The sequence below is a fragment of the Fusarium phalaenopsidis genome (assembly GCF_050370095.1).
Source record: "Fusarium phalaenopsidis strain FUZ10S chromosome Unknown contig_32286, whole genome shotgun sequence".
Lineage (NCBI taxonomy): Eukaryota > Fungi > Ascomycota > Sordariomycetes > Hypocreales > Nectriaceae > Fusarium > Fusarium phalaenopsidis.
In genome coordinates this window covers 1,020,700-1,039,720 of record NW_028145413.1, presented here as the reverse complement: position 1 = coordinate 1,039,720, position 19,021 = coordinate 1,020,700, and the positions used below count along the sequence as shown (strand labels likewise).

At 52.3% G+C, this 19,021-nt stretch overlaps 8 protein-coding genes across 8 annotated transcripts; 5 read left to right on the top strand and 3 right to left on the bottom strand.

Annotated features, from left to right (window-relative positions):
• Window positions 1-76: 76 nt before the first annotated feature.
• LRP88_02644 (uncharacterized protein) lies at window positions 77-2,037 on the bottom strand (the record flags this gene model as incomplete). The annotated part of the gene is made up of 6 exons (XM_083239286.1): window positions 77-576; window positions 630-807; window positions 860-1,071; window positions 1,127-1,275; window positions 1,327-1,451; window positions 1,507-2,037. 6 exons carry the CDS (start codon window positions 2,035-2,037, stop codon window positions 77-79), a joined length of 1,695 nt encoding a protein of 564 aa, XP_083104416.1.
• Window positions 2,038-3,178: 1,141 nt separating this feature from the next.
• Window positions 3,179-3,636, bottom strand: LRP88_02643 (VOC family protein; the record flags this gene model as incomplete). The annotated part of the gene is made up of 2 exons (XM_083239285.1): window positions 3,179-3,510; window positions 3,564-3,636. 2 exons carry the CDS (start codon window positions 3,634-3,636, stop codon window positions 3,179-3,181), a joined length of 405 nt encoding a protein of 134 aa, XP_083104415.1.
• A 529-nt stretch (window positions 3,637-4,165) lies between these two features.
• On the top strand, window positions 4,166-4,787 carry LRP88_02642 (tyrosine protein phosphatase LTP1; the record flags this gene model as incomplete). The annotated part of the gene is made up of 3 exons (XM_083239284.1): window positions 4,166-4,304; window positions 4,363-4,454; window positions 4,530-4,787. 3 exons carry the CDS (start codon window positions 4,166-4,168, stop codon window positions 4,785-4,787), a joined length of 489 nt encoding a protein of 162 aa, XP_083104414.1.
• Window positions 4,788-6,183: 1,396 nt separating this feature from the next.
• LRP88_02641 (mitogen-activated serine/threonine-protein kinase SLT2) lies at window positions 6,184-7,746 on the top strand (the record flags this gene model as incomplete). The annotated part of the gene is made up of 5 exons (XM_083239283.1): window positions 6,184-6,296; window positions 6,400-6,532; window positions 6,628-6,694; window positions 6,750-7,064; window positions 7,115-7,746. 5 exons carry the CDS (start codon window positions 6,184-6,186, stop codon window positions 7,744-7,746), a joined length of 1,260 nt encoding a protein of 419 aa, XP_083104413.1.
• Window positions 7,747-10,159: 2,413 nt separating this feature from the next.
• LRP88_02640 (major facilitator superfamily domain-containing protein) lies at window positions 10,160-11,731 on the top strand (the record flags this gene model as incomplete). The annotated part of the gene is made up of 4 exons (XM_083239282.1): window positions 10,160-10,279; window positions 10,327-10,430; window positions 10,478-11,525; window positions 11,573-11,731. The coding sequence occupies 4 exons, from the start codon at window positions 10,160-10,162 to the stop codon at window positions 11,729-11,731; spliced, it is 1,431 nt and encodes a 476-aa protein (XP_083104412.1).
• A 1,536-nt stretch (window positions 11,732-13,267) lies between these two features.
• Window positions 13,268-14,061, bottom strand: LRP88_02639 (uncharacterized protein; the record flags this gene model as incomplete). Its single annotated transcript, XM_083239281.1, has 2 exons — window positions 13,268-13,881; window positions 13,938-14,061. 2 exons carry the CDS (start codon window positions 14,059-14,061, stop codon window positions 13,268-13,270), a joined length of 738 nt encoding a protein of 245 aa, XP_083104411.1.
• Window positions 14,062-16,383: 2,322 nt separating this feature from the next.
• On the top strand, window positions 16,384-17,035 carry LRP88_02638 (trimeric LpxA-like protein; the record flags this gene model as incomplete). The annotated part of the gene is made up of 2 exons (XM_083239280.1): window positions 16,384-16,422; window positions 16,475-17,035. The coding sequence occupies 2 exons, from the start codon at window positions 16,384-16,386 to the stop codon at window positions 17,033-17,035; spliced, it is 600 nt and encodes a 199-aa protein (XP_083104410.1).
• A 795-nt stretch (window positions 17,036-17,830) lies between these two features.
• Window positions 17,831-18,904, top strand: LRP88_02637 (uncharacterized protein; the record flags this gene model as incomplete). The annotated part of the gene is made up of 2 exons (XM_083239279.1): window positions 17,831-18,238; window positions 18,305-18,904. 2 exons carry the CDS (start codon window positions 17,831-17,833, stop codon window positions 18,902-18,904), a joined length of 1,008 nt encoding a protein of 335 aa, XP_083104409.1.
• Between the last annotated feature and the right edge of the window lie 117 nt (window positions 18,905-19,021).

Sequence of the window (19,021 nt, the reverse complement as noted above, 5' to 3'; positions counted from 1 at the left end):
CTGTATTGCATAAATAAAGCACAGAGATCGCTCTCAAATACCATTCGTAAACGCCCCTTGATAAACACCCAATAACCTAGTACTCCAAAGCCTCCCAATCCGCCAACTCAGCACCAGTATATACAAATCCAGGCTCATGATAAACCCAATAAAGCCCATCCTCCCCCTGCAAGGATATGTTGGCCAGATCTCCATTCCCAGGAAACATTGCATTCAGCATCGGACTGTTGGACAGATCCATAGGCTGATCCCCCTCTTGCTGTCCACTTCGATCAGGATTAGGACCACTCGTATGCGCCGCTAACCCCGCCGCCGCGTTGGCCGTCTCGTATGGCAGATCCTGGCCTGAGGCCTGTTGGTCTTGGGACGGGGGCCGGAGATGGAGACACATCTGGTCTAGCTCTCCCAGACGCTTCGCTGCTGCTCGGTTACCCACTGTTACGAGGTACTGCAGCACGCTTCTGGAGCCCTCGATCCCGCTTATGCCGAGGTTCCTGCCCGGGTGGATGGCTTCGACGAGGACGAAGACGAAGCCGACTGAGAAGAGGATGTCGAGGTCGAGGAAAGCGTTCTTTGCTATAATGAGTTAAATATTAGTAACTTTTCGTCTAAAAGCTTCTTAGACTTACCAATCAACTCAGTGTTGCGAAGAGCTTGCAAGATGGCCAGACTCTTGCGAGCTGCTTCGACGCATATTTCACCGAGCCGACGTAGGGTCGGGCTTAGGTTCGGGGCGGATTCTGACTCGCGATCACGGACGTTGCGAGCCATGTATAGCAGGATGGGCCTAACTGTATGTATCACAGCCTGGGAATGTGGTTAGCAATAGAAGGTCTATCAGGATTTTGGCTCCACGTACCTGATAGATACTTAAGTAAAGCGATGCGCTTGTTCTCGCATAGGAGGGATCTGCATCGGAGAACAGGATGCCAGCGACTGTCAAACCTGTAGGACTAAAGTTCATGCGGTACTCGGCTGGCATCGTGGATTCAACATCGTGAAGGGAGTGTAGAATGGCCTCAATGTCTTTGATAAAGGACGTCTCCGAGTTTGTGTTTTGCACATAGATTGCTTCCAGGGGGTCAACCAAACTTGAACTTTTGGAATCCGGAATTCCACAACTTACTTGAAGTAATACGACCGGTAATCTGAGCTGCTCTCACGTTGACCCGGATGGCGGCAGCGGATGCAAACCCAGCCACGTCGGTTGGTGGGCCAATCGATATGGCTTCATCTGCAATAGCCATTGGGTAGCCTCCAGCTGCAGCTAACCTCCTAAAGAGTGAGTTAGTTTCCAGTCGATAATGAAGAAGCAAACTAGCAAACCTCTCTTGCATATACAGGGTCCACCAGAGGCGACTGCGGTGAACAGCTTCTGACCGCGACAAGTTGCCATTGCCCGTCGACTTGTGCATTCCGTGGCTGATTGCTAACCTCAAAGCCATGCTTGCCTAGGTAATGAATAGTGAGCAAAATGCACGAACAGAGAAGAAAGGGGTAACAAACATAGAGATATGCTTCATCCTTTCGGTCGGCAACCTGAAGGAAGAGGGCAGCGAGCCCCACAACTTCGATGCCTAAGATACTGTGTTTCTTCATATCACTCATGGCCGGCATGTGTTTCATGGCTTCGTTGAAAAAGGCAACCCCTGGGACTTCAGAATCCTCGACAGTCCCCGCACGGAGGAGCTTCCCTATCGCCAAGACGAAGAGAACCTGAACAAACCAGAGCCCGCGGATGGGTGTCTCGTTCCCAGTATCCCGATAAAGACGTGATAGGCTATCGGAGAAGGACCGGATATCGAATAGATGCTGAGATATGCCGACGTTTAACACGACAAGTTCCAGGAGCTGGTTGGCCTCTTCCTCGGATGGCCAGCCACGGACGTTGGCGATTAGCTCGCGGTCCAAGTGGGGAGATGCAACAGCCATGGATGCCGCGGGACTCTTTTCTGATCCAGCAGTAGATCTGGCTAGGAGAAGTGTCCTAATCTCAGTGCCAAAGATCTCGCTGGAGGATAGACTGGGTTCCGGCAAGATGGCTATAATAGATGAGTTGAGAAGATCATACAAGAGCGAGTCACACTAACCTCTGGGTGCCCGACTGGTCGGCACTCTTGTCGAAGGTGGGACACGATCTTCATTAGGGGGGTCGCTGGCCAAGAAGTGAGAAGGCAGAGGTCTCTGAACGGGGAGTTTCAGCAGCCCTTGTTCCGAGGTGGTTGTCAGATATGGGCGAGTTGCCCGTATTCCTTGTTGTTGGAGGATCACCATTCGAGGCACCCTGATCTTGAGATGGAGAGTCTATACCACCGTTAGTTTAGCTGTAACCAGGGACTGAAGTGTAACGTACCTTGCTGAGCGGTTGATGTACCAGTAGCTGGCTGTTGACGCTCGTAGTTAGCAACCTTTTGCTGGAGTTGTTGGACTTGCCTACAGCTTCGTCAGAGATTATACAACTTGGGGATGAGATTAGCATACGAGACAGAGTACATCTTACGCTTCTCAGACGTCGCAAACACACAAGTCAGCTGTCGTTTACTGCAATACCGACACGGCCAGGTGCCGGAGCACTTGACCTTCTTGTCGCGACAGACATTGCAAGCAGTCGAAGTACGCGCAGCCTCAAGCTGAACAGAACGACTCCTCCGTCTTGCAGGTCTCTGCGGTTCCTCCGGACTCCTGCTCCTCTGTGCCGAACGCCGGGAGGTTGAGGACCGGGGTGCCGGTTCCGGGTCCATGCCGGGACCGGACAGCAATAGGTGACAGCGCGCGATCTAGACAGGAGGAAACGCGGTGGAAACGTATGATTGAAACAAGCGGGCTCCAGGAGCCCAGTAATTGAACTGCGCAAATCAATTGAGAGAAACGAGATGAGGGTTATGCCCATCCGAGGCTAATAATGTTTTAGCGGATAATGGCTCCAACTTACAGCTGCTATAGCGGTCTGGAACCCCCTGCGTCACAGTGCGGGTGAGCGAGCGTGAGCCGAAACCAAACCGACTAGACGGCTATAAGCCAAACTCAACTTGGATGCTACCAAGAACACACCGCAAAACAGAATAGTTGGTGTAATCTCAAGAGACGATACTTGATCAAGATAATGAAAAATAAAGACATGAGTTTCAGCTAGTTCAAAATTTGACAATTAAATATCACATCCCAACTCCAACAGTCTCTAAACCATCTGGTAAACCGCACCAACAGTCCCCTCAGTGTCCTCGAAGAAACGGAACAAACCATGATCACCCTCCTTCTCCTTCTCGCTCAGCATCTTACCACCTGCCTTCTCAATAATGGGGCCGATGGTGTCGACATTCTCGACGAACCAGTACACGCAGATGCCACCCTTACCGGGGGCAAAGTGACCAGTGTGGTCTGGGGCCTTTTGGATGCCGCCTGTCAGGCCCAGGCTAGGATTAAAGTCGAACATCCGGATCTGCTCCTTGGGATACTTTTCGGAGTTATCCTTGAAGGAGAACTTGAAGACCGTCTCGTAGAACTCGGATGCTATAGGGTTGTAAGTGAGACTGGGTACAGAGGGGGGGTCAAGATACACCTACCACGGCCAACGTCATGGGCAGGAATACCCATCCAGACGGGGGTTCCAAAAGCAGGAGGCTTCCAGTCGGACATTTTGAGATAGAGAGTGAGTGAATATTTGGGTAAAAACTTAGGGGATAAAGCTGCTGATGGGCAATGGCTAGAGACAAAGAGAAGAGAGTTCAACCTAAGGCTCCAAAGGCCACATCCCCCTTTTTATAACCCATCCTGAGAATCATTCACGCTCATTCACGCTCTCAAGTCTCATTTACGAAGCGGGGAACATGGACAGACTTCCCTCCGGTGGCTTGAGACGGGTGACGATGCTTACACGTCTCCAACAATCAGAGCGCGTCTTGTCAGCCATGGATTCAGTAGCTCGAGCGCCAGCCAGACACGAATCCACGTGACCTTTCCTCGATGTCACACAGTGCGTGCAAGCATAAATCACGGTACAAGGGACCCCTCCATGCCAGAAAATGAGATGGCGGGGCAGATCAGCAATTATTATGGCGCGCATCGGGCCGTCACGTCACTCGTCGCGACGAATCGACATTTCGAATCTCCCTCCTTTTCTCCTTGTCTGCAAGTGACATCTGAGATACTGTACAGCAGCGCAGCCATGTCGGAACCAGTGTCAGTCCTCTTTGTGTGCCTAGGCAACATCTGCCGCTCGCCCATGGCAGAGGGCATCTTCCAGAACCTTGCCAAGCAGCCCGAGGTTGGGGGTAGGATTGGGCGCATCGACTCTTGCGGCACAGGTGTGTTTGAATTGGGCATGGAAAAGGAGGCCATTCTGCTAACAGACACTCGCGATAGCTGCGTACCACAGCGGCGAACCCCCGGATGACAGAACCATGGCGACTCTGGAGGCCAACGGGATTACGGACTACGACCATCTCGCGCGGAGGGTATGTTGTCATCCCCCCCTGTCAACTCAATCGGCGGCGGTGCATAACTTGAGACTCACTAACGTCGGCTTGCAGTTTCACCCCAGCGACTTTAACAAGTTCGACTACATCTTCGCCATGGACCGGTCAAACCTGTCGGATCTCCACCGGCTACAAAAGAACAACCCAGACTCCAAGGCCAAGGTGATGCTCTTTGGCGAGTTCAGCGGGACGAAGCGGCCCGAGATCGTCAACGACCCCTATTATGGAGGGAATGAGGGTTTCTCCAAGGCGTTTGAGCAGTGCTCGAGGTTCTCCAAGAACTTTCTCAAGGAGATCCTCGAGGAGGAGTAGGGCGACGGATAAGGGGGGAGAGGAGAGGAAGAGGTGGAATTAATACCCGATATATGTGCATAGAGAGAAGGGGATAGACGTGTTAGAGATGAATTAGAATATTACCTGCGATATTACACGACAGAGATCCGATGGCCATTGGCTAAAGGTTTCCGGCGAGATGGTTCGTTTTGGAAATTAGTTGATTCGACGTCGATCCAACAGAAGCAGTTGAAACCATGTCTCAGATTCCGGCGGCGCGGACCGCCCAGACAATCCGTGGCTGGCTTACATACGAACATACGTACGTCCATACGAGGAGAGAAAGTAAAAACTCACCAACGGCAGTGCAGTGTTTGCTTTCGGCTTTGATGAGTCCCACTTGCGAGATTCAGCCCTATGTTCCCCGGGTCGCCATGCGGCCGCCTAGTGGCCGGAGGGCTCAAATTGGGTTGACGAGGATGAAAAGACAGACGATCAAGTTGCGTCCTCACCTCAGACGGAGATGCAGCTACGTCGGGGGTTCCGGGCCCCGGGTGAGAAAATGACATGTGTCCACGACAAGACATTTGAATTTTCTTTATCTCGCGACGAGTGAGTGGGTGTGTCCAGTTGCCGAGAAATGCTGACCAGAGAAGCTGACCACGGTGCAGTTGATGATTGTTGCTCAGCCCCCTCACGTGTGGCACAGGACGGCGTGCGGCTTGGGTACGAACCGGCGCTGGAACTGGGCTTGGCGACAGAGTTTCTCGTCCCGACAAAGACTAGAATCAGCGGCATGCAGCGCCTTATCGTGCACATTTCTCAAACACGAGGATTTGCCCCCTTTCTGTAACGTCCAAACCCGGCATGTTTTTTATGTGATTCAAGCAAGATCAGGGGTGACAGGCTCTGTCGTTGTCGCGCGGCTACGAGGTGAAGAGCTTGATACGGCGTCTGATTGGGCGACGCTCCCTGTGGGGGCCGCGAGCTCAGCAAATCAGCCACACGGCCAGGCGGTGACCTTGGCTGCGGGGTCCTCCCCCCTCCTAGCGGCTCCGACCACTGGGGGACCCGCCCGTGTAGTGGACTGTAGCAGGCTAGCAGCCCTGGAGATCCCCGCCAGTAGCAGCTCAGAAACGGCCCCCAATGGTTGCAGCTGAGAGAGTCCATCCATCCATGGCTCGGGCACCATGAGAGCTCCATCCATTCATCCCCCCTTCCATCCATCGCTCAAAAGGCCAACCCAAAGCGTGTGCCACCAAACTACATACATATATCGCGACGCGCTGACGTTTTTTTTTGGGGGCCCTTTGTCTCCTCCTTCTTGCTTTCTCACAAGCATCTTCACTTTGCGCTGCCGTTCGTTGTCTGGTGACGACGGCTTCTCTCAGAGCTCTCTTACCCCGCCGAATCGTCCCGCACACACTCTCTCACCATGTCCGACCTCCAAGGACGGAAGGTCTTCAAGGTCTTCAACCAGGACTTTATCGTCGATGAGCGCTACACCGTCACCAAGGAGCTTGGACAGGGCGCCTACGGTATCGTCTGGTAAGTTTCTCTTTACCCTGCGCCTTTGTGCTGTTGCTGCCCTCTTCCTCTTTCTACCCCGCCGCATTTGCTGACGACAGCCCCGCCTCGTCGGGAGATGCAGTGCTGCCGTCAACAACCAGACCAACGAAGGCGTCGCTATCAAGAAGGTCACAAATGTCTTTAGCAAGAAGATTCTCGCAAAGCGCGCCCTGCGCGAGATCAAGCTGCTCCAGCACTTTCGCGGTCACCGCAACGTGAGTCGCCCACCCACCACCTCGAGCTGTTTCAGCCCCGGCGCATCCCGACCAACAGACGCAAAACGACATGTATGCTGATGCCCGACCAACAGATCACATGTCTGTACGACATGGACATTCCTCGACCCGACAACTTTAACGAGACGTACCTGTACGAGGGTTAGTCAGATATACCTGGGAGAGATGTGCACAAGATGAGCTAACGCGGCGACAGAGCTGATGGAGTGCGATCTGGCGGCCATCATCCGTTCTGGCCAGCCCCTCACCGACGCCCACTTCCAGTCCTTCATTTACCAGATCCTGTGCGGTCTCAAGTACATCCACTCGGCCAACGTCCTGCACCGAGATCTCAAGCCCGGAAACCTGTTGGTCAACGCCGATTGCGAGCTCAAGATTTGCGATTTCGGTCTGGCCCGAGGTTTCTCGGTCGACCCTGAGGAGAATGCCGGCTACATGACCGAATACGTCGCTACTCGATGGTACCGAGCTCCTGAGATTATGCTGAGCTTCCAGAGCTACACCAAAGCTAGTACGTGATGGCCTATGTAGGAGTGATTTGTATCTTGCTAACTTGAGTAGTTGATGTTTGGTCTGTCGGCTGCATTCTGGCCGAGCTGCTGGGCGGCCGACCCTTCTTCAAGGGTCGCGACTACGTTGACCAGCTGAACCAGATCCTCCACATCCTCGGAACCCCCAACGAGGAGACGCTCTCGCGCATTGGATCTCCCCGAGCCCAGGAATACGTGCGCAACCTGCCATTCATGCCCAAGAAGCCCTTCCCCAGCCTGTTCCCCCAGGCCAACCCAGACGCCCTCGACCTCCTCGACAAGATGCTCGCCTTTGACCCCTCGTCTCGTATCAGCGTGGAGCAGGCTCTTGAGCACCCCTACCTGCACATCTGGCACGACGCCTCGGACGAGCCTGACTGCCCCACCACCTTCAACTTCGACTTTGAGGTGGTTGAGGATGTCGGTCAGATGCGCAGTATGATCTTGGACGAGGTGATGCGATTCCGACAGCTCGTCCGCACCGTTCCCGGACAGGGCGGTGCTGGTGGTGCCCCTGGCCAGCAGGGCGGCGCCCAGGTCCCCATGCCCCAGAGCGGCAACCAGTGGACTGCTGAGGATCCCCGACCACAAGAATATGTTGGTCACGGACACGCGGGACTCGAGCAGGATCTCCAGGGCGGCCTCGACGCATCGAGGAGGTAGACCCATAGTCTATTGACAGGAGACGGTAGACAGCGAGCTCTATTCTAGAAGAATCAGAGGCACAATGGTCAAAAGACAAAAAAAAAACAGCTTCAGGGGGGAGAAGACGCGGCCTTGGATAATCTTCGAGAGCTTAATGCCCGAACTGGGAGAGTCGGGGAACAGACAGTCATGGTAGCTTGGATGGCGGCGAGAAAGACATGTCTGATGCATGTGGCGTGAAGGATAGAGGGTCAATTCCCCTCGTCTTTTTTTATATTTTCTACAAAACGAGAAACGAGATATACTACATCGTCCTTTTCTGTTGCCTTGTTGTGTTGTAGCCTGTACGTTGGTGTTTTGTCTGATGAAGTATATGCCGGAAACAGGAGGGGACGAGCAATTTGATAGGCGGCTATGCTCTACACATGAATATACATAAAGATATACGCCCAGATTACTTATGATCGCTTTGTACTTGAACTTGGCGACTCCATTGAAGCGCAATTTGTCATCTACTCCTTTACCTCTAGGATGGGCTTTGCTATTGCTTTCAGTCCTACCACGACTAACGGATAAACAATGTGTCACCTTGGTGTCATCTTTCAGTCGATATAAATAGTCGGGCCTAGTCATTTTCAGCTCAGGCAATTGTCTTTGTTCAATTGTGCCATAGATTAAGATTTAATAAGAAGCCTCCAGTTTGCCCGGCCCCTTACTGTCCTCGAGAATAGTCGTAATTAAAATGATGCTCTATGTGCCTCGGATATTATTGCATGCCTTCTGCTCTAGACTATATACTAGTCTTTCTTAGCCATGTTAAAGGTGTTCTTGAGTGGACGATGGCCTCAACATTGACCTTGTTTTGAGATCAAGGCGACGGCTTCCTGCTGTCGTCCACTCCGACTACGGATTCCACATGTCCCGATTTCATAGCTCGGAAGTTCTCCATTTTGTTCCAGATATGTCACTGTTTTTTGTACTTTGATTCGTGAGGTTTATGATGTACCGTAAGTGGGCTACTTAAGGGAGCGGGTATTTGACACACATTCTTGACATATATCCCAACACAAGGACTGAATAATGAAGCAAGATAAGGTCTAGTTGGTCTTAAATTGCGTTTGTTTTCTCTAATATACTTATTATCAGAAGAAAATAATAGGAGAGTAAAAATGATTATGAGAATCCGCCCAGGACAGTCTTGGTGCTATGCCAACTCGGAGCATTCAAGTTGATGTACCAAAATATCTACTCGTATCACTCGCGAGGACATACTTCAGCGGGAATGGCCAAGTTTAAATTTAGTCTCGATCGTTGCTGTGTGTCAGTCGGCACCAGTGTCTCGAGGATCTTTATGCGAAAGTTCGCAGCTTCTTTGCGTGGTATTTCCTTTCAATCTTGCGTTGGTTTCCTCCCTCGTGATCACGTTGACCTTGGAAAGTAGGGCAAGTAGACATGGTGTTGTCGAGAGTTTACTCTATCTAAGGCCGCGAGGCGTTTCGGCTATGATCGCTACCGTGGCCGTATTCAGCATCTTAAAACATCCTTCTAGTGCTCTTCATCGTGGTAGCCGACTCATTATGACTCGATTCAACACTCAGTGCTAGATTTAAAACTGATAACAAACTGACAACAGACGTTGAGACGTGGTGGAGTTGTTCTCGGGAATGGCTATAGGTCGTGTGGAGGTTGTGTTGGCATGATGGCTCTCGCAACAAGTTTCTGTCATTCGCGAGCTATTCCAACACTGCCATAGACAAGGGTTTCATCGAGGCAATTGTGCTGCCAAGAACTGAGGTGCGAGAGCTGGCGCCGGTCGAGTAATGCATCAACTTGCAGGTTGGCAAGAGGCCATTGCCCTTTTATCGAAGGATATCGTGACGTTGACGTACCTGGAATCTCGTATCAAAAACTTGAAGAGGCGCTACGCAGTGGGTGATGCTGGGTTCTTGGAGTGTTGATCATCCATAGGTTTCTGGGTAGACTGTGACGTCTACTTGGTCGATCGAAGGAAGCACGAGGTCGATCAAACGATAAGCAAAGAGGAAGAAGGGGATAGACACATGGTTATTCACTATTGTACACCAATTGCGTTCCAGATCAGGCATGGTAATAAGCTTTGAATGCCCCAGAGCTGTTTGCACCATGTTAAACTCAACGTGTCAAGTCCACGTTTGTCTTGTTTGACAATACAAACAAGTCTTTGAGGATAACCTCACTTTGTATGAGATCTTCTCGTTGAATGAGAAGCGACGCGCTAGAGTCGGTTGCAAAGTGGATAAAGCCCGCTCGACCCACGATTGATGTGCGGATTGATGATCTTGGACAGAATGAGCCGTCACACGGGCCAAACCTTGTCTCACCTCGACCAGATCTCCCCGACGACTCTCTTCTACTTTCTGCTTCATTCAACAATGCGATTGAAGCCGTCAATATGTTTTCAAGGGTCAAGGCTTATCTGCATGTCGACTACAAACCTGGGGAGCGTCGTCTGGTGCAAAAGATTGACTTTTTCATCCTGACGTTTTGCTGTCTGAGTTATCTCGTCAACTACGTACGTTGCCCTTCCCTTACAGTTCTCATGCGCTCATACTTGGACAGCTCGATCGCATGAACATTAACAATGCCTATGTTTCTGGCATGAGGGATGAGGTCGGGTTCAAGGGGGATCAGCTGAACCAGGTCTTGACCTGCTTCACCGTCGGGTACGGTTTCACTCTCAATGACCAGGCACTTCTAACACGTCTTGTAGATATGTCCTGGGCCAGATCCCGTCGAACCTGTCCCTCCAATACATCAAGCCTCGCATCTGGTTCCCCCTCATGATGCTCCTCTGGGGCGCCCTCACTATGGTCACCGCCTCCGCACACAACCCCCAGTCCATCATGGCGATCCGCTTCTTCCAGGGCATCTGCGAAGCTTCCACCTTTGTCGGTACTCACTACATCCTCGGGTCTTGGTATACTGAACGGGAACTGGGGAAGAGGAGCGGCATCTTTACCGCTTCTGGCCTGGCGGGCACCTTCATCGGAGGTTTTATACAGACGGGCATACATAAGAGTATGGATGGTCTAAGTGGGTTGAGCGGATGGCGGTGGCTATTCATTATTGACGGTCTCATTACGATTCCTGTCGCTGTGTATGGCTTCTTGCTCTTCCCGGATACACCACATACGACAACCGCCTTTTACCTCACCGAAGAGGAAAAGACTTTGGCCATCTCACGAGTCCCGCCATTAGAAGAACGACCTCCTCTCACACTCAGATTCGCCAGAAGCGTCCTCACGTCCTGGTTCTGGTGGGGGTTCGTCATCCTCTGGATCATCGCCGGCGAGACCGAATCGTTTAGCTCCAACGCCCTCCTCGCTCTCTACATGCAGAACCACCCGACAAATACTTATACTGTCTCCCAGCTGAACAATTATCCAACCGGAGTCCCCGCCGTGGGCATTGTTTCAACCATGTTCTGGGCCACATTAACAGACTTTCTAGGAGGGAAGCGTCACCTCGTGGGTTACTTTATTGGAGTAACAGGCATTGCAACATCCATCATGATCTTGGTAGCTTCAAAGGATCCGGAAAGCTCAGCGTCAACAAGGATCACATTCGCGGCGTACTACTGGGCTGGTGCCGTCTACGCCTGCCAGGCCACGTTCTTTACGTGGTGCAACGACGCCATGCGTCACGAGTCCGCCATGTTTCGAGGCGTCGTTCTAGCGGGCATGAATGTCGGAAGCAATGCCGTCAATGCTTGGTGGAGCATCGTCTTCTATGGAGCTTCAATGGCTCCCTGGTTTATTGTAAGTCCCTGAGTCTGGGGTGTCACATGTGTCTAACTTGTCTTCAGAGAGGCATGTGGGCAATGATTGCCTGCTGTATCGCATTGGTATTATGGTGTGCGGCGTTGACTTACAAAGATCGCAAGTATATTAAAGAGAAGGAAGCTATGGGTTGTGAGACAAGGGGCCTGAACCAGAGTCAGGGGCAGGATGTTGAGAAGAACTAGGGCTAAGTATAGCAACGAATCAACTGACAACTGAACGAGGCTTTGTTATGATAGGCTAGAGACTGCCAGTATTGAACTGATTTATTCTCTTTTCCATTCGTGAGTGGGGATTTGGCCATCATCGCTCAAAACTTGTAGTCATCTCTCTCCCTCCTCCCGCAAGGCCCAATATTGCTCTCTAAAGCCTCGCTTCTTCTCCCCGCAAGTGCTACTTGTCACAATCATGAGTCAGGTCATGAATCAGGTCGGATATAAGCGTCACCAAAAGAACACCGCTGAAATCATCCTTATCATGATTCATCGGCTTGTGTGTTGTACCCTGGGCATCCTTTTGCTGTCTAGATTGTGTCTTGGAAGGCTCAACCTGCCTGGGAGGGTTCTGAGGATCCTTTCGAGTCTCTTTCGACTGTGATCGGGCTTGTTGCTAGTCTGGAGTCTTTTGGTGGATTTGAACTCGTTGCTGTTGGAGGAGGATTTGCTCTGGCGCCTGGAAGGTGCGCAGGCTCGATGTTGTCCGGGCTCTGACAAGAGCCGAAGAAACGTTTCGACGTAAAGGCGTTCGAAGCATGGTTGCGGCAGTTGTATTTGCATATGTCAGATGGAGTGTCTGTTGGGTCAGGGGTGGTGGACAAGACCTCTTTCAAGTCAAGATACCAGTCACGGCGAGTATTTGAGGAATATGATGGAGAATAATGAAAGAATTGCACAGAGTTAAAATTCAGGCTTTTAATATCATGCTACGGAAGGTCTTAATCTGGCCGAATGGAGGAGAAGCTTTGCGGAAGCGGGATGAGCCGCTCCGTGACGGCAGCATTCGAGTATCTCAGTCTTGACCAGAGCATTACTTAAAGGCCATAGTCATTGTTTTCGTAAATTACAAATACATGAATCGTGGCCCGTGTTGATTTATTCGATATGGTACCATTTTGGGAGAACATCTTTTCGATTTGGTGTGTGTAAGTCCCTCTTGAGGCATGGCCGAGGGTGAACCTTTCGTTTAAACTTCACTTGTACCCCCGAGAATGCCGGACAAAGTACACGTTCAGAAAGAAGACGCAGTAGAATTTATGTTTGGGGACTTGGCTTTGGAGTACGTATTCTATGTTCCTGCCACGTCTCCCTGTAAGTCACGTTGCAAATTGGTTCGATGCTTCACATTGAAAGACATGTTGAGATGTAACTCATTTCAGTTGATGTTTAACTAGCTACCTGTCCTGTCCTGTCCTGTCCTCGTCCCATTAAAACAAATCCCAGATCAACCAAATGCGCCATGCATGAACCAGTATCTATCACGCAACTAACAACAACGCCATGAATGAGAGGACTTCCAATTGTAAACCTTTTTTGGAAAAGAAAAAATGCCCCGTATGTAACCGTGGTATCTGCCCTGAGAAGCCGAAGAGAGAGAGAAAGCGACCTTTTGGGTGCAAAATAGGTATAAAAGCGATCGTGAGGTGACCATTTATAAACTCCAGAACCCCGTTCTATCCTGAAAATATGTAATTGTGAAATGAAAGGTGTGAGAGTGTAGAAGGCTTAGCCGTAGAACCAGTACATGGCAGTGTACGAGGTGCTATCGGTGCCGGCGCTCTTGCAGCCGTGGGAGTTACCACCGGCGGTGAAGACGCGGTAGACGGAGGTGACGCCGTGGCTTCCACCAGCGTCGCCGAGGTAGAGCCAGTCAACGGCGCCAGTACCATCAGGGCCAGCGCTGGCAGAGGTAGGGGCCTTGACACCAGCGATCTTCTTGCCAAAGAGCAGCTGCTGGGCCTTGGTGAGGTCAAAGGTGGGAACACCGTTGGCATTGAAGTAGTGGTGGCCAGCAAAGGGGATCTTCCTGTAGCCGTCGAGCTCAAGGGGGGCGTCCTGGGGGAAGGGGTTGGTGGAGGAGGCCCCGATGCCGTAGGTGTTGAGGTTGAGGGGGATTTCGTGACTGGAGAGGGCAGTGGCAGTGAGAGCTGCCCACTTCTCCTGAGAGAGGGAGACACGGCTCTGGCCGGGGTAGAGGTGAGTTACGTCGTAGAGCATGGCGAGAGCACCGGCGGCGGTGGCGTCGGAGCCATCTCCCTTGCAGGTGTAGTTCTGGATACCGAAGCCAAGGGCGATGTGCTTGAGGGTAGCACCTTGAGGAGGAGACTGGAGCTCTTCAGCTAAAGATGGTGTTAGTGTTTTGTTTCAAGGCTTCAATGGCTTGTGTTAGACTCACCACCAGTCGAAGGAAGAACTGGTTCAGGCCGCGAGGTAGTGCAGCTGGAGCCAGGTCGATACCGAACAGGGTTAGCCAGAGCCAGAGCGGCTGAGGCAAGGAAGAAGAGGGAGTTGGCGAGCATTGTGATGTACTTGGTGATGCAAGGTAGGATGAGACACGGGGCGTTGAGATCAAGAGGTAAAGATGGTGTCGATCTCGAAGAAGCTGACCAACGAGGAGAGAGACGAACGAGGTTATGAGGGAGTAGTAGACGAAACGAAAAGAAAAGAGGAAGAGCGTCTGATGGAGTTTATACCGGGCGCGCGGCAAGGAAGGGCAAAGGCAAGACAAGAGGCGGCAAGGCTAATAATAAACGCTACGGCCAAAGGATGCCACTGGATGAAGGGTGTCCACCTGGGCGCTTAACGGCAGAGTGTTGCGCAGAGAGGCGGGGTGTTGGTATGGATGGGTGGAGATTGGGCGAGCAAGGGTGTGGTATGGAAGAAGTTCCAGAAGAAGAGAAAGAGAAGAGAAGAGATGATGAATTGATGTTGTGTAGTTGAAACGAGGAGACGAAACGAGGGTTTATATCAACTTGACAAGCAAGAGCTAAACAAGTGCTGAGCCTGCAATCTTGAGGGGGTCCGTTTGAGAATAGACACTTTGTTTGCTTGCTCAAAGTCTGACAAGAGGAGAAAAATAATAAACGGACTAGGGGCCTCATGCAATGCAACGCTGTTCGCTTGACCGGCGCAGGTGAGAAAAAAGAGGAGGGGAGGGTAGGATCCGGGCGGCCGCGTCCAGAGGCGACCCTAGCGTGAGAGGAAAAGAAGGCTGGGATGGAAAGGGCCATCATGTGGACTCTGCTTTTTGCATTCTTGATGCCGTCAGCCTGAGTAAAAATTCCGCATGTGTTGATGTGGTATCGTGGGAGTAAAAGAGGCGGAGTATAAGCAGGTCAAACCATAGTAAGCAGTCAAACTTTTTGGAATCAATTTTTACTGGAATTAGAACCTTAGCAATTGGAGAGAAGGCGCAGCAAGACGGCTCGTCAATGATCCGCAACGGCTGTGATCCTGCCGGTATAAAGTACCAAGGACGGTCAGCACGAGGTAAGTAAGGGTATCCATATCTATAGCAATAGCAATAGCAAAGCCATCCTTGGCTCGCTTCTCGATGAATGCAGAGCTACCTGAACCTAGAAGAGAGAGAGACTGATTGCATTATTGCCCCAGCCCCCCCCTCAAAGCCAAGAAGAGAAAAGAACTCGGCATCTTAGACATCTCGATTCCGCGTCTTGGGGACCCAACGGGGCTCGGCCACGACACGACAGTTGGCATCAGCAAGGATTCCGATTTGCGAATGCGTACCCCAGTCGAGAAGAAATCGTAAGAGGTCAGCAGCAGCAGCTACAGCAAGGCTACAGCTTGCACATCATCCTCACTGTCAAGTCGAGATGAGACAGGCAAGGCAAACGAAGAACGAGAGGAAGAAGCAAAATAGGCGAACCTATCTATCTGAAAATCCTCGCCTCTGCCCGTCGTTTCAGCTGAAGCCCCATTCTCTAACTTGACCTAGGTAACTTGGAGGCTTAGCGTCTCTGCAAGGGCTCAGACGGCAAATCTCATCCTCATTTCCTCCTCCCTTTCCGTGCATTAAATTAGACATAATCAAGTAGAGACGGGATAAAAGAGAGACATTTTTTAATTGCTTTACCGTATCTACCGGGGGAGCTGAAAGAAATGTCCCGAAGCGTTATGTGCAGCGCGCATGGTTTATGTGCCCAGAGAATTACGCGCCCACAGACGCGCCGTCTAAGCGTGGTTGGCTCGTTTCCCTCGGCTGGAAGCATTCTCCCCCCTCAGCAAGGATCAATGAGAGCCACTGCGGCACGGCACGGGAAGAGGGGGAAGCCACGTTTCGCGTGTGTTTTGGTGTCTGAAGCTAGATCCCAAGCCAAGCTACACAGAGATAGGTCAAGTAGCATGGAGATGGACCCAAAACATCATGGGGGATCTGTGTTAAAACGCCGTTTTAACGGTCAAGACGAAAACAAATGGCTTGGCTTTTTCTTGGGTCCTACGTACACTCACCTGAAATGTGGTTGAGGGTTGCACAAGGCGTTCACCTGAGGGCTGTGTCACTGACGGTGACTCTGTTGGTTGGACTCTGTTGGCCCTACTTCCAACCCAAGGCATTGACGCTCTGCAGGCCCAATTGAATATGTCTGTTGGTCTTGACAATCACAATATGCCTTGCCAACAGCGCCAACGGGCATAACCATAGCAATCGATGTTGTTCTACTCCGTACAGGTCATGCCACACTACACGAGCTGACTCCCCACGTTATGACCGGCCCCACTTGCACATCTTCTCGGCTCCTCCACGGGTCCTGCTACACCGACTCGACCGACTCCTCCCTCCTCCGTCTCCGTCTCGGCCCCGGCATCGTCTTCCGCCCACCATGTCGCGCCGTGCGCCCAAGGGCGAGTACATTGAGACGGTGAGCACCTTTCTACCCCCTCTGATGCCCAGACACTGACTCTGACTCCTAGGACACCGGCAACAAGGTGGCCCGCAGGGCTGTCCTCGTCGGAACTCAGAACATCATGCTCGGCGGCAAGACCGTCATCCAGCCCGAAGTCATGATCCGCGGCGACCTCTCCCGAACAGCCCCCTCGTCCTCCTCGTCCTCTTCGTCCGGTGCCCCGGCCAGCAACACCGCCGTCGCCATCGGCCGCTACTGCTTCCTCGCCCGGGGCGCCCTGCTGCGTCCCCCCGGCCGCATGTACAAGGGCAGCTTCACCTACATGCCGCTGCGCATGGGAGACCACGTCTTTGTCGGCCAGGGCACCGTCGTCCAGGCCGCCACCGTCGGGAACCACGTACAGATCGGCAAGGCCTGCACCATTGGCGAGTTTGCCATTGTCAAGGACTATGTCAAGATCCTCGACGGCACCGTGGTCCCCCCGAATATGGTCATCCCTAGCTTTTCAGTTGTTGCTGGACAGCCTGCGAGGGTTGTTGGTGAGATTCCCGAGGGAGGACACGATGAGTTTGAGCTTCGAGATCTGTACAAGACTGTGGGCAACAATCCCCAGCCTCCTGCCTCGTGAGCTTTCGGAGTCAGAGTGAGTGTACGCAGGGATAGGCAGGTGACCTACTCGTATTCGACTCGTGGGCACATATCTTGTCTCAGCAAGAAACCGGTCTGTTGCCTGGTGAGCGGCCAGTTACGCAGACCTCGCGAGGCCATCATCATGCGTCTTTGTAACGACCCCTGAAACTCAAGGATGCGGTCGAGATAATGGCCTCTCTACCAAGTGACCTCTTACATCAGAATACCGAGTCACCATGCACAGCACATACGAGAGAATATTCATGCTTGTTTACACAAAGACGAAAACAAAGACTAGGCGGAGGAGGATGCCCCTAGAATAGCCAAGTTAATGATACCCTTTTGATCTTTTCTTTCGAATCGTGTCGTTTGTTTGAAAATAGTGCATGAAGCTAGCTAGGCTTCCAACTGTGACAGTGCCAGCCTCCAGCGGATGGCATCATGCACCAAATGACCCGTGACCAGAATTATATAGAGCATCATTACAGCGAGACACTCGTACATATTTCTCGCAGACGCATTATTCCCATACCCCTCGTTTGTTGCGTTCATAGCTGTCGAGTGACCAGACGACAGCAAGGTCCCCGTCATCGATACATCTAGGCAACCAAGCTAGAGACTCGATAAGCTGCTGTGGCAACTATCTCAGACTCTCCCCCGCTCGTCTTCCCCTCCCGAGTCTTTTCCTCTTCACCAGAGTTTCCCTCCTCCCCTTCAGACTCTGCCCTTTCGTCCTCTACCCTCAACACCACAGCTCAATACTCGGCTTCATCGTTATCAAACATCATTAACGATGGCACCGTTTCCCTCGAAGCTCGTTACCGCTTACCCGCCTTGGTGCGAGGATGTTGACAGCCAGAATCCGGAGCCTACTCCCCAGCCATTTGCTCTGACACTTCCTCACGTTATTCGCCGCAACACTGACCTCTACAAGGCCATCGGCGAAATGGACGATCTCGCTGACAAGGCTCTCAAGGAGCGCCTCATTCCCCTCTGCCGTGAGCTGCAGGAATACCAGGAGCAAGACCAGGAACAGGTTCACGGTCTCTCCAAGGCCCTCGTCGCCAAGTATGGCGAGTGCTCCATCCGCGTCATGCGCCGCACCTGGGACCTCTACCTTGCTCTCACCACTACTCCCGAAATCCCTGGCAATGACCCTGGCATCTTTGACCAAACCGAGTGGCTGTCCAACATCCGTCGGGTTGTGCTGTACCGAATGCACGTCCGCCTGCTTCGTGACCAACTTGATAATGCAATCGCCGCTTAGTTCGCGGACGACTTTCAGGTCATCAGCAAGTTCCAGGAGGAAGGTCTTCAGAGCACCTATGTCACCGATGTTCTCGTCCAGGAGCAGTCCGACCGCATCAAGCGTGCCGAGAAAGAGCGCGAGGTCTTCCAGGCCATGCACAACGAACTCACCCAGGAGGACCTCGAGGATATGCCAGCCTACAAGAGCACCGCCCTCGGAGAGGCTCCCCTTTCTGCCCTCCGCCGCTGCATCTACACAGCCCAGGTCTTCCACCAGGCTCTCCGCGACAGGGGAGAGGAAGTCCTCGAGAACGATGAGGAAGAGATCAAGTGGCTCTACCAGGCCAGGCAGCTCTGGCACATCGCCGGCCGTGCCGCCATGACCTGGGCTCCTCGCCGCCATGGAGAGATTCAGGGTATTCTTACGGTCTACTGTCAGGACCTCATTGCCCGTCGTCGCCGCGAGGGTTATGAGCGTGACGCCGGACTCCGTGCCCAGCTGGAGGCCATCCTCGGAGATACTCGCCATGGCAACGCCTGCATGGCCACTGACGAGTCCAATCCTGATGAAGATGAAGACAAGAACACTGAGGGCAAGGATAAGGAGAACGCCGACTAAGCAGTTCCACTGACTCGCCCACCGTCACGACTACGTGACTCAACGGAGATCGATCTAAACGTGGAAGGGATTTGTTTCTTGGCAACATACTCGGCCAGTTCCAGCTGGATCCCTTAC